The 13,719-nt window shown below is 41.6% G+C and overlaps 1 protein-coding gene across 1 annotated transcript in view; it reads right to left on the bottom strand.

Moving 5' to 3' along the window:
• cacna2d4a (calcium channel, voltage-dependent, alpha 2/delta subunit 4a) overlaps positions 1-13,719 on the bottom strand; it is a 181,639-nt gene that overhangs the window by 51,154 nt on the left and 116,766 nt on the right. Inside the window, exons 27-28 of the mRNA XM_042335424.1 lie at positions 4,310-4,371; positions 504-518 (exon numbers count right to left, since the gene is read on the bottom strand). Of these exons, the coding sequence (XP_042191358.1) occupies positions 504-518; positions 4,310-4,371 (77 nt within the window). The remainder of the gene's footprint in view (positions 1-503; positions 519-4,309; positions 4,372-13,719) is intronic.

Here is a 13,719-nt window from a genome sequence, read left to right as displayed (position 1 = left end):
CTTTGATTTAAAAAAAATCAAATTGGGGTTATTTAAAAAAAATGTAAGAAAATGAAACCGAAAAATATCCTTAAACGAAGCCTTTTTTAACTGTGAGTTTAGTTTTCATTCTCAATGTTTCCCCTACAAATGTCGATGACCTCAATTCCTGTGCTAGGCAGAATAGTGCGATTGTCTGCAACTATTCAAGAGAAGCAATGTTGCTCACTTTTCAACAATGGGAGATACAATTCTAGCAAACCAAGACTATTTTAAGAAATAACCTTATTAATGTATCTCTAGACCACGACATTCTCCTTGGTCCAACAAAGTCCACAAGTGATCAGTTTCTTCTCTTCTTATAATTTGCCCTCAAATACACTTCTTTTTCTCTCACTTTGTGATTTTTAATATTAATCATTATACATATTAATCAGTAGATGGACCATAGGACAGATGTGCAACAACACCTGACTCTCTGGGTGTGTCTGTGTACATTTGTTCTGTTGGAACTATCAACTTACATCAGTATTGTTGGGCTGGAATAAAGGAGATGTACAAAGTGATCAGCAGCATGCAAGAAGAAGAAACAAGTTGGAGTTACTGTGTGGAAATATCAGGTTAACAAACAACAATGTTCCTTCATAGAGAATGATAGACTCCAAAATACTTCCTTGCACATCAACATGCGCCAGTACATATCAACATAGCCTAACAAATATATACACTGATAAGTACCAATATACCCCAGCCAACCATAAAATATAGCAGTAGATACCATAACCCAACACACAGTGGTTCACACCACGTCCAACATGCATTGATACAGTAAACACCCAACATATTACAGGTCAATACGCACCAGCATATCTCAAATTGCATTGATATAAAAAATGCCTGATTAGACATCAATACACCTCAACAACAGTCATCATTCTACAACAAAAGACAGTATGTGGTAATATACACTAATAGACCCTGACATAAGTAAAATTATAAAATCAATCTACACATCAACATACAGCATACTGTATTTATCTCACTATACATGCTCCAGTGCACATAATAGACCAGTCATATTGTACAAATATACAACATATACTATTGCATACTAATGTACATGACGATGCCTTATGATATGCCTTGGCACCTAATACACATTAACATTAAATACAGAAAAAACACATGTCCCCACAAACCATATTACACAACAATATACAGACAAATACTTGGACTCACAACAACATGCCCTCTCATGCACCATAGTTATACACACTTATGTGAATGATTTACTAAAAACAGCATTCCCAACATAATCAGAAAAGTACAATATACTCTGGAGAAAAGTAGTGTCGAAGCCTTTCACCACAATTGGAAACACAATTGGAAACTCAGACTTAATTCTCAATCACAATACGTAACTGTCATTAGATGTGAGAATTGCTGTTTTCGTACTCTAGTTGTGATCTTTGCAGAGAAATAATTGATTGTCACACGTTGCCAGCCGGCACTTTACAGACATCAAAAAAGGTATGATTTCCAATTGAATTCTTTGTGTTTTTGTTCTATCACTCATTTGATTTATGCAATATTTTCAACTATTTTTAAAGTTATGAGCCAGTCTTGCAAAACAGCTCATGAGGCACGCAGTAAGGTTCTAATATCAGACAGCTGTGGAACCTGGAGAAATCAGCTCAGAAAATGCTGGCTCTTTACCTCGTGCAGATTACACTTGTATCTTTGATTTGTTGCCTAAGGAAAGAACGTCTGCTCTGCACCATTGAAGTCATGTACGTAGCTCACAGCATCAGGCCTATTAACTCATATACAAAGCAATATCCAATTACCAGCACATGTTGCCAGGGAAACAATGCATTCAGAAGCTAGCGCAAGATATGTCTCAATGAGGACAGACTTGTTTTAAAGGTGGTCTTGTAAAATGAAACCTTACTGTACAGAAATTCCATGAGGCAAATTTCGGGAGACGGTTGGTGGTTTCCAAAACCCAATATTAGAATTATTCTTTGACAAATTACCAAGAAATACTGTTTTAAACATTCTGAGAGGGACGTGACCAGTATTTGTTATGCTAGAGGCACCACCTCGCCCCATTCAGGTTGTTTTGTCTTGCAGGCTGGCATAGAACCTTGTTTTCTTTAATTAAAAAGATTGAAAATAAGTTTTAGTATGAAATATGTCGAAGCATGAGAGCAAGAATATTTTAATGTTTAAAGCAAAACAAGCTCCACAATTGCCTGCATTGTAGATGCTTGTTAAAGCTCTGGCTGGATGGAATGTGGTTGAAAGCACAGTGGTTCACAATGGCATTCACGAATAGCAATTCAGAGTCACGAGCGAACAGAGAATCTTAATGGCAGCTGCCATTACGTTAATAACTAATCTATACTAATGTCGCTCCAAAGCACAGAGAACATATTAAACTGCATTGGTATTTGAAGTTGAACATGAGTATTGGTTAATGATCATAACATTATAGTTTGATTCTGATTCAAACCATTAGCCTCTGAGTGGCTTTAGGTCCAGTGTCGGTCAGTTCCAGACTATGAGCTATCGAGGACACGACGTGAAAGGCACTATATAAATGCCATCTGTTGCTGTTTAGAATTGTAATGGGGAATTTCAGGGTAGACACCAGAAGTATTTCTTTACGCAGAGGGCAATTAATGACTGGAACAGGTTGCCAGGAAGGATGGTTGAGGCCAGGATGCTGGACTCATTTGAAAAACAGCTTGATGAGGTGATGGGAAGATGGTAAGGAGGGTATTCTGGAAGGATGAGATCAGGTGGGTTGTAGGGCCTTCTTCATGTCAACCAATCTTGTGATCTTGTGATCTTTCACTGCTAGAGTTGCAAAAGATTGCAGGAGTCTCTGTGGGGCTAACCCCTGTTTTGCGTTTTTCTGGGTGTTTGCAGAATGCGATGGCTCTACTGTTGGGAATGACACAACTAGTGCTTGATTCTCCATTTAGATCCTCAACAAAGACATCCTGTTTTGCTGCATCGCATTCTAGCAAATTATGTTCACAAAAGTCCTGCTGATATAACTCAGAACAACTGAAAATCATACCACATTGGTGGACAGCGCAAATGTTCTGTGTGGATTTCAGATAGTGGGAAGGTTTTACAATAGGATTGATTGCTGGCATCAATCAAAACTGGATCAATCAATCAATCAATGCCTGGTTTAGCATTTCATCCAAAATGCAGCACAACTTCAGTATTGGAGGAGCAGTGTCATGTTATTCTAACCTTTGCTTGTGAAAACTGGAAATAATGAGCCAAATAGAGATATCAAGAGCTAAATAAGTAGGAAGTAATGCAGTTGGACTCTGTTATAATGCTCTTTGTAAACCAAAAGTCTGGACGTAAGTCCACTGCACCCATAGTTTGCAGTGTATCAGAGGTACAACACAGGCCAGCTTCTTGTGGGTAGGTATGACTTGTAGGTACAGGAAGCCTCCAGTGTTAGCAGTACCCTAGGAACCATTGGAAAGTGGTTGCCACTGACTGTCTGACTTCCTGTGCGCAGTACATGATTTAATGAAGCCAGCGGAGACTTGATGACCTGGAATCCTGCCCAGTGGCCATTTGTAAAACCACGACCCATTATAACAAGGAGGTCTGAGTTCATAGACTCAAACCATCGCGTTACAATGGGGTCCGACTGCAATTGTATTTGAAGTGGTGACTTAAAAATACTTCAAAATACTTTGTACAATGAGTTTCTTTGACGTGAACTTCTAATTATAATGCAGTCAAACATAGCAGCTAAACTATGACAGCAACATCAATGAGATGAATGGCCAATTAACATGTTTATTTTGTTGAGAGAGGACGAGGAATATTTGAATGCAGGGAGAAATGCCTGCTCGTCATCAAAATAACTCCATGGAATCTTTAATGTTTTCCGGTGCAGGAGCCTGGTTTAGCATTTCATCCAAAATGCAGCACAACTTCAGTATTGGAGGAGCAGTGTCATGTTATTCTAACCTTTGCTTGTGAAATGGTCCCTGCTATTGAGGGACATACCGTGTGCTACTGACACAATGACAGAGGCTTAAACCTTCGGTTGTTATTGTATTTAACCATAAGACTACAGTCCAGCTGTTCTTTGCAACTTAAAGCCCCATCTAATCTGTAACAATATTGCTGTTATGGTCTGCGAACTGTGTATTTGGGAAATGTGCTTCGGACTTTAATGAGTGCTTTATGAACATGTGCAGGAGAGACAAAGAAACAATGAAACAAATAGTGCAATTCTTATCAAGTAAAGCGAGAAGGTGCTCACCTGGTAAACCTCATTTCTTACCTGTTGAGTTGCTGTCCAAAACTTCCGACGCAGTACTGCAAAATTAATCTGCACTCCCACAGCTGGAAAACAAAAGAATCGGAGTTCGGGTAAACTCACTCGGAAACTCACTTATTGTATTTAATAAGTCACAAAGTAAAATCCAACAACATAAACCAGTGGGAAAGAATGGGAGGCAATGGTAATGAGTCCATGCCCTAATACCCTGCTTGTGGGATGGCACAAGGCATGTTCTTTTCTCTGATCTGGTCACATAATAGAAGTGAAAATACGTCCAGTGAATGGAGGTAAGATTTTAGGTAAAGCTGATTTGCATTCTCTAACCCCCCCACTTGTACAGTTCATGAGCTACAATGCATTCATGTTAGCTCGTGAACTGTCCAGCGCTATGACACAAGAAATGCTTGACAACAACACGCATTTATATTGTGTCCTTCACACGGGGTTGTGTCTTGGAGCACTCTGCAGAACTGAACACTCATCTTTGTGAGATTGTAGACATTTTACGATCAGAACTACTCCCATTCATGGAAGAAAATCTCAGGGCCCAGTTTCCTTGTGAAAGCAAAACCTTGAAGCCACTCACAGCACAAACCACAATTAATAGCTTGCAGTTACTGAGCAAATTATTTATACACATTGAATATCGGGACCTAACACCCAGCTCCTGCCCACACAGGTTTCTCGTGTTCTCACACAAGTCCAGAAGATGGGAAAAAAGTAGCAATAATAATAATAATAATCCTTGCATTTGATATAGCGCTTTTCACGTCGGGAGGACGTCCCAAAGCGCTTCACAGAACACACTGTAAAGTGAATTGACTGTATATTTGTGGGCGAACATTTGTGGGCAATGTCTCCCTGGGCCACCCCAACACATTTCCAAACAGGCAGCTACACAGATGAGAAAGAGAATCTCTTTAAATAGGATAAATGGGATTCCTTCAATGATCTAATGGTTAATGGCTTTACTCTTTCCTGAGGTTCAGCAGGGTACCCATAATGGAAGTGTCTCATTTCTTAGCACTAATGTCTCACACCTTGATCGGCACAAAATTCATAGAAGAGGGAAAGAGACTGATTGCCTCCTGGTGACCAAGGAATCTAGACCAGGCAACAAATTTATATGAGTCATCAAACCAGTTTGCCACAGATGGGAGAATGGGAATGCCACTTGCATCCATGGACAAAGAACCCTTTGAGTGTCCCTGAAGCCAGTGAATGAGATTGGTGTACCAGCTGAGCCACCCAGCCTGAAAGCCTTGTGGTCATATGTGGTGCCACATATGATCTGTATCGGTATCAAAAGCTACAAACCTTATCATGAATTCCAGCACCAGCCCTGAGAACCTTAAAAATGCACTGACTATCCCAACCAACCAATATGTTTGTAAAAATTGTCAATGAGATTGGTACAGAGACTGACAAGAGAAGTCAGTTTGATAAATTCTAATGGGTGATTCAGAAAAAGGCAGACAGATCAAACATTTGTGTGAGTCAGGCAGATCCTCTCCAAAGTTGTCACCCTAACCTTAAAAACATTTAAGGAAAAACAGGGTAGGCATGGCGATACATACAGACATACAGGACTTGATTCGGCACAGGGACAAGGCATGTTGAGCCTCAGCAATACCATGGGAAGCGGGAGTAGAAAAGTCTGCACAAAGTGAGTTTCACCTTATTCGACATCTTGTCAGGGGAAGAGGCATCCAGAACATGTGGATTTTGTAGGCTTCTGTGTGTGGAAAGAGGGAAAGGCAGCATATTAGTGTCTCCAAGTTGCTCTCCTGAGAACAACATGGGTCCAGCATGCCCTGTCAGGCAGTGGTATTGTGTTGTGCTGTTTTGGGGTATGACAGCCTACAAAAAGGGGGGCAATTTAGTTCAAAATGGGGGTGAGACTAGAGTAGATTTCAAAAAATAAAAAGAACTTCATGTTTTAGCTGAAGGCAATTGACACACAGAGGTCAAATCCCACCAACGCATTTGCTCTTACAGCCGTGAAGGGAGGAAGATTCTTGTTAATTGCAAAAGGAATGAGAGAGGAACAGGTACAGACAAAAAGGTTTGCATATCTGAAGTTTGACAAGGATCATTTGCTTTATGATCTCACCAACGATTTAGGGTTTGAAGAGCGGCAGTAAGAGAGTGCGAGAGAGGAAGGTGGTGTAGGATGAAAAAACAGAAAGGTCGTACAACAATGTTGTATTTAGAAGTTCCATAAATATTGGCGCCACACTTCAGGTCTAGAGCATAACAAATATGAACCTCTTTATTCATGAGTTAGTTTAACTTCTGCGGTGGAGACAAGACTTGTGAGCGTTACAGGTGATATCTAATCTAAAGAGCATCGACACTATAAGAAATAATCAAAATGAATTTAGAAACAGCAGGCCATACTTCACACATGTACTGTAATTCTTCAAGGAAATAAATAAATAATTTGTGCTAACATGCCCACCCCGTGTCACACTGCCTGGTGTGTCACTAAACTATACAGTCCTGGTCTGTACTAAATTACCTGATCTCAGCAGGTGCAGCCATTGGGGTTCCAACAGCTGAGAGAACGGGAATCTTGCTGCTGATCACCAAATTACTACCCCTAGCATTCAGGGTTAAAAAACTATCTTTTCAACTCTGATCTTAAATTGAGTCTCGATTGATGAGATGAAAGACTTCTTGTTCTGCCACATGTAAGGGACCAATGTGAAATACATTTAGGCAATCTCAGTCTTGTTCCTCATAGGTTTCACTCTGGAGGACAAGGTTGCCCACATTTCTGACAAATTAAATTGACAATCTCACTCCGAGATCCCACGCGATGGCTGGGAATATCTTGATGAGAACAAACATTCATTAAAAACATGTACAGTAGAGAGAGGATGAAAAATTCCATTTTAGTGGAAGCGATTCAAAATCACGAGAGGAGAATACCATTGGCTTACATAAATCTGGAAGAACAGGTAAAATTACCAACCATGAGCAGGAATATTTTTAAAACTGCACTAAAGAGAGTGAAATTTAAAGTGACCAGCTCATTTGATGGTACCCCAATATTACCTTTGCTGTCTGCAACATACATTCACAAGATTGCATGAGGTCACAAGATTGGTTTGGATGAAGAAAGCCCTTTGGCCCATCTGATCTCAACCTTCCAGACCACCTACCCTACTCTACTCCTATCACAGCATCAAGCTGCTTTTTTTTCCAACGGAGTTCGGGAGAAGTTCCACAGAGTTCTGGAGAAGAGCAGTGACTTTTCTACAAGATGTACTGGACTCTTCCCCGCACTACACTGGGCAGAATCATGTGTTGTAAGGTGAAGAGAGGGCAACATGTCACAGGCACAGCCTCCCAGCTTAACTGGTTTGATGGATGATATTGTTTTTGTTCTGAAAGTTCAGAAATGTCTTTGACATTTCAGTGGTTCTCTGTGATGTGTCATCATCAAGAAAATACATCAAATGTTCATTGTCAGTTTGCCACTAGACATTTAAAAGACATTGATGGCATTGGACAGCCACAGAACATGCACTGTGAAGTAATGTATACTGTAAGCATAAAATACCCAAATGGGTTATTTAATCCACCCCATATTGGAATTTTATGACTCAGAAGAGACAGCCACTGTGAAGACATAATGTTTCTCCAACAAGACAGACAATCGCCGAACAGATCGATTTCAAGATCCTCACACTCATTTTCAAATCCCATCATACCCTGGTACGTGCCTACCTCTCCGACCTGCTCAACCCCCAACCCACTACCCGCTGCCTTCACTCGACTGGCACTATGCCCCAAAACTCTGGAACACTCTTCATCTATCCCTCCATCTTGCCTCTTCCTCCCCATCTTCAGGTTGCGCCTGAAGACCTTCCTCTTCGAACATATCTTCGGTCACCTCCCGCTCCCCCCAGCTCGGGGGCATGCTCTGCCACTGTCAAGCACCATGGGACGCTTCCCTTGTGAGGGGCACTTTATAAATGCAAGTTGTTGTTAATTAAAGCATCAAAGCATTAACGCATCAGTTGGACAGGAAACCGTGAAAAACTCTACTTTTTTTGAATAGTGCTGTGAGATCTTTAATGTTCATCTGAACTATATGTTTCAAGTCCTGGATGAGAACCAACTTTCTACAGTTGAACGTCAGCAAACTGAGCCTCTCATGATTGGCTCGTGCCAGTGCTTCCACACCTCAGGCAATGGCAGCATTAGCATCCAGGGATGCCTCACCAAACCAGTCAGGAACCAAGGCATCTTGTTTGACCCTCAACTGTCCTTTCTCCCCCAAATCCGTGCCATGACCCGCTCTGCCTTCCCCCACCTCCGCAACATTGATCGACTCCGCCACTGCCTCCCCCTCAGGCCACCAAAACCCTTATACATGGGTATAATTCCAGGCAGGGCGAAACCTTGGGCAAGTTTCCTTACTCCACATGCCTAATAATAATCCCTCCAAAAACAAAACCAATAATAAATTGGTCATTTTCAATCTACGACTGTTTGTGGGACATTGCTGTGTGCAATTGGCTGTCGCGTTTGCCCACAAATATACAGTCAATTCACTTTACAGTGTGTTCTGTGAAGCGCTTTGGGACGTCCTCCTGACGTGAAAAGCGCTATATCAAATGCAAGGATTATTATTATTATACATGCCTTTATTGCAGCCAGGTTCGACTATGCTAACGCCCTGCTTGTCGGCTTTCCCAACTCTTCCCTCTGCAAGATGCAGATGATCCAGAACTCTGCATCTTGTGTCCTCTCCCGTACCAGGCTCGTGAATCATCATCCCCACCCTGGCCCCACATGGCTCCCCATCCCTCAGAAGATCAAGTTCAAAATCCTCGTCCTCACCTTCAAGGCCCTCCATGGCCTTGCCCCCTCCTACCTCTCTGACCTGCTAACTCATTATCAACCTGTCCGCTCCCTCCACTCAGCAGGCTCCGGCATGCTCCATGTCCCCGCCAAGCCTGCCCCACCATCGGCGGGGCCTCTCTGCCCCTACCCTCTGGAACTCCATCCTCCTCTTTGACTATCCCTTCGGCCACCCTCCTACCTTCTCTGGCCTCCTTCCTCCTTGATCCCAACCTCCTCTCCTGCTCGGGTCCTAATCCCTGACTGTCCAGTGCCTTGGGACATCCTCCCGACATGAAAACGCTTCATAAATGTAATTTTGTATTGTACGTTTTATTTCTTGACCTCTGTTTGATTTCTCATCTGTGGGACAGCACTCCAACAATGTAGTGCTCCACCAAGCACTGCACTGGAGTGTGAGCCTAGACTGTAAGCATAAAATACCCAAATGGGTTATTTAATCCACCCCATATTGGAATTTTATGACTCAGAAGAGACAGCACTAGCGAATGAACCGGGAACCAACATATATAATCCAACATACTTTGTTGAGTAACAAGACAAACTCTCTAAACATCTACCTGCATATTTTAAGTTGAAAGCATGTGGAACTGAACAAAAAGATAGCTCTGATGCAAAATGGAAATCTGAGACACTTTCTGGAAATTTTGGATGTAGCTAAAGACACTCATGTGACTGTAACCACTTGAGGGCAGGATTGGTCAATGACCAAAGTCTCTTACACTCTCAGTTGCAAGTTGAAACAAAAGTCATTAAGAGGTTTTTCATTGAAGAATTTTTTACGTAATATTATCTTTGAAGAAGTGTCCACAGGTGTCAGCAATACTAAATTAAGGAGGATAAAAAATGTGAGATTATGGGATGTTTTCTTATTGTTTTCTTATTGACTATCATTAATAGTTCTGAAACTTGCATGTGAAATGAATTTCCATACTAAAGGAACTGTAAGACAATTTCTCAAATATTAAGAGCTCTAAAATAAATGGAATGTCACAATTTCATTGCTCTGTATCAAAATATCTCCTGCTCTTTGGAGGTGGTCAGCCATCCCTGGGAACCTTCCGTTATGTCTGGAAACCATTTCCGAAGCCTTTTTTCTGGGAATAATGGAAAGCTGTGGTTAACCCCCCACCCCACCCCTACTCCCAAATGGTTCCAAAATTGTCTCATAGTGTTTTATTTTGGTCAGCCAGGCGTCTGATGAACATAAGAATTTCTAGATAAAAGAAGACCAAGGTCCATGAGTTCACTTTCCACTATCCTGGCAGTCGTATGCACATGTCATGTCCCAAACTATATACTTTATAGTATTGACTGGTGTGTAATTAGTACTGTATGTTTGTGGGACACTATTGTGCCCAATTGGCTGTCTCATTAGCCCCACAGTCAATTCACTTTACAGTCTATTCTCTGAAGCGCTTTGAGACGTCTCGAAGATGTGATAAGGCGCTATATCAAATGCAAGGAGTATTATTATTACTATATAATGCTCTGACACTTCACAGTGTTAAAGCTACTAGGTTTTATAAAATTGTGTTGTGGAGCAAGTACAGTTCAACCTCTTTTGTATTTTCTATGAAATAAAATTGAATGTGAGATGGCTGGAAAATAATTCTGAGAAAGCCGCAAATACAACTGGCTGCCGACTTCGCCCACAAAACACACAGTCACTTCACTTCACAGTTATATTCTGTGAAGAGCCTTGAGATATCTGAACGACGCGAGAAGGCGCTATATAAAATGTAAGGATCATTATTATTACAGTACATGACACTTTCAAAGCATTTTTTCATACAATTCAGCAGAAATGAATAAAAAGCTCCATTCAACAATAAGAGAGAGTAGGTCATTTAGCAGGGATAGGGATAATAATAATAATCCTTGCATTTGATATAGTGCCTTATCACGTCGTTGAGACGTCTCAAAGTGCTTCACCGAATATACTGTAAAGTGGATTGACTGTGTATTTTGTCGGCAGTATCCCACAAACAGTAGTGGATTGAGTGACCAAATTATTATTATTTTTGAGGGGAAGGCTTTATTACGCCCGGAAAGCGACTAACAACCAAGTTCCTACTTAATGCTAAGTAAACAGAGGCGTGCGCGACCATATGTATGTGTGTGTGTCTGGTGTAAGGAAACTTGCCCAAAGTCTCACCCCTTCTTCCAGGTGAGTCATATGGTACAAAATAGAATCATAGATTTTTACAGTACAGAAGGAGGCAATTTGCCCCATCATTTCCATTTAAAACCTATCCCTTCAGTGCTATCCCCTGCTCTTTTATACTTTTCTTTTCAAATATTTGCTTAATTATTTTTAAAGCAATGAAAGGATTTTGCATCAACCAATGGTTTTGCTCGGGCATTTCATATTTTTGCAGCTTAAAAAAAACTCAACCTCACTCTTAGTTAGTTTTCCACTCTTAGCAAACATTTAAGACACATCTTAAATGTGTGTCGCACCCACTGCTCGACCAGAATGACGGGGGAAGGAACAATCATACAATTGTCATCATAAGATTAAAAAAATCTTAAACGAGGAATGACCCTATGATGTTGCCCTGTTGGTGACTTCTCTTATTCTTCGAATGACAATGAGTGAGGAACATATTCATTCATGTAAAATGCTTTTATTTCTTTACCTGGTTTATCTCTTGCCCTGAAGCTGAAGCTGCTGCTATAACCATTAAGCTGACTCAGAGATGGCAGAAGGGATAAGGAAGGATGGTGCTCATCTGGAATATAAACATTGCAATGGACCAGTTGGGCAAATGACCTCTTTTGGTAATGTACAGTCGATGCAATTCTATGTAATTAATGCACTTGATGGCATTTTAGATACAACGCTAGAGTGCAGAGTACATGAGAATACAGTACTTGTATGTTTAAGTCCTGAATGCTGACTGACATGCATTACCCATTTATCCTGACTCCAGGTGAATCAAGTCCAAGCTTGTTCCCCTTTCCCCCCTGAGATTTTGTTAGACATTCTACGAATCCCATAGATTCATGTAGACCATGCCTGGAGGTCCACTACAATCTCTCAAGAACATTCAGGGTGTTTATACCCATTGCCGCGCCGTACTCAACATAGCGAGCACTGTAACTGACTGAAACTGCAGCAAAGTGTGAGAGGCTCAATTTGATAACAGCTCTGCCACACATCAGACCCTGGGGGAAGGAAATGTATGATGACTTGAAGGGCAGCTCAAGGGAAGCTTGCCTGTCTCCTGGGTTATTGCATTTCAGTTTGATTGGTATTTTTAGCAGCACGTTCATTCAGTGAAGCGGCACTTCTCAGCAAAACAAGCTGCGGTGAAGATCTAGGATGAGACATTGAGTTGGTGAGGATGGTGCAAGTGATTCACTTTGAAAGGAACGTGCATGTTGTATGGCGCTGGAAACACTGCTAAATATCTCCGCGAACATCAGTGTTCTATTAAGGACAATTAAATTGGCTTGACTACGCGAATGCAATGCTCGCCAGACTTCCCTGCCCAAGCTGCAGACTATCCAGAAGTCTGCAGCCTGCGTCCTCTCTCCTCACCAGTCTCCTTGAGCCTATCATCCCCACCCTCGCTCAGCTTCACTGGCTCCCCATCCCCTGTGCCCCGAATTCAAGATCCTTGTTCTCCCCTTTATATCTCTTCACACTCTCCACCCCACCCATCCTCTGAAACTTCCTTGAACCCTACTGTCTCAGCTTCTCCCTTCATTCAGTGAGCACTAGCCTGCTTCAAGTTTCCAGTCCTCTCCAGCCCACCATCGGTCAATTTTTTTTATATGGTTTATTACCCCCGGAAAAGCGATCCGCCAATCGGCTAACAACAAGGTTCCTACTTACTGCTAGATAAACAGAGGCATGTGGAGTAAGGTAACTTGCCCAACATTTCGCTCTGGCAGGAATCGAACCCAGGTCCTCTTGTTTGCAAAGTGAGTGCTCTAACCACTAAGCTACAGAACTCCACACATATATAGCAAAAGATTCAAATTATTTGCATGAGGTGTTTCATTGTAAACGAGTTAGGTAGGGATCACCTTCTTCTCCTCACCCAGCCCGGGATATCATCAGCTCAGGAACGAGTATTGTCTAAATGCCCTATTCTGATTATGCTTCAGCCAGTCAGACTTGTATCTACAATTGATACCTGATTACATTAAAAATACAAAATGTACTTTAAAAAAATCATTCTGCAGATCTCGTGGTGTTGGACACAAAACATGCGTGAATCTTGAGAACAATCTGAGAAGCATGAAGGAAACTCAAGTGCTCAAGGGGTTAATGCATGACTACACTATATGTAGGCCAACTGGAGAGATGCTGCCTCATGTGTGTCTATATATGTCTTTACAGCATCACTTCCTAAAGCACACAGTGACACGGGGGAATGCTGGTGTCCTGGTTTCAGATATAATCTGTTGAATTTCCTCAGTGTGCAGAGAGTTAAAGGGCTGTGTTATCGGCTGAATCCTATTCCCTCTGATCGCTGGAGCTGGATTAACGCTGCTATCCCAGCAGCTGTGATCCAGGCAGC

Source organism: Callorhinchus milii, unplaced genomic scaffold, assembly GCF_018977255.1.
Source record: "Callorhinchus milii isolate IMCB2004 unplaced genomic scaffold, IMCB_Cmil_1.0 Scaffold5, whole genome shotgun sequence".
Lineage (NCBI taxonomy): Eukaryota > Metazoa > Chordata > Chondrichthyes > Chimaeriformes > Callorhinchidae > Callorhinchus > Callorhinchus milii.
The sequence above is the reverse complement of the archived record's forward strand: the minus strand, read 5'-3'. Positions and strand labels throughout refer to the sequence as shown.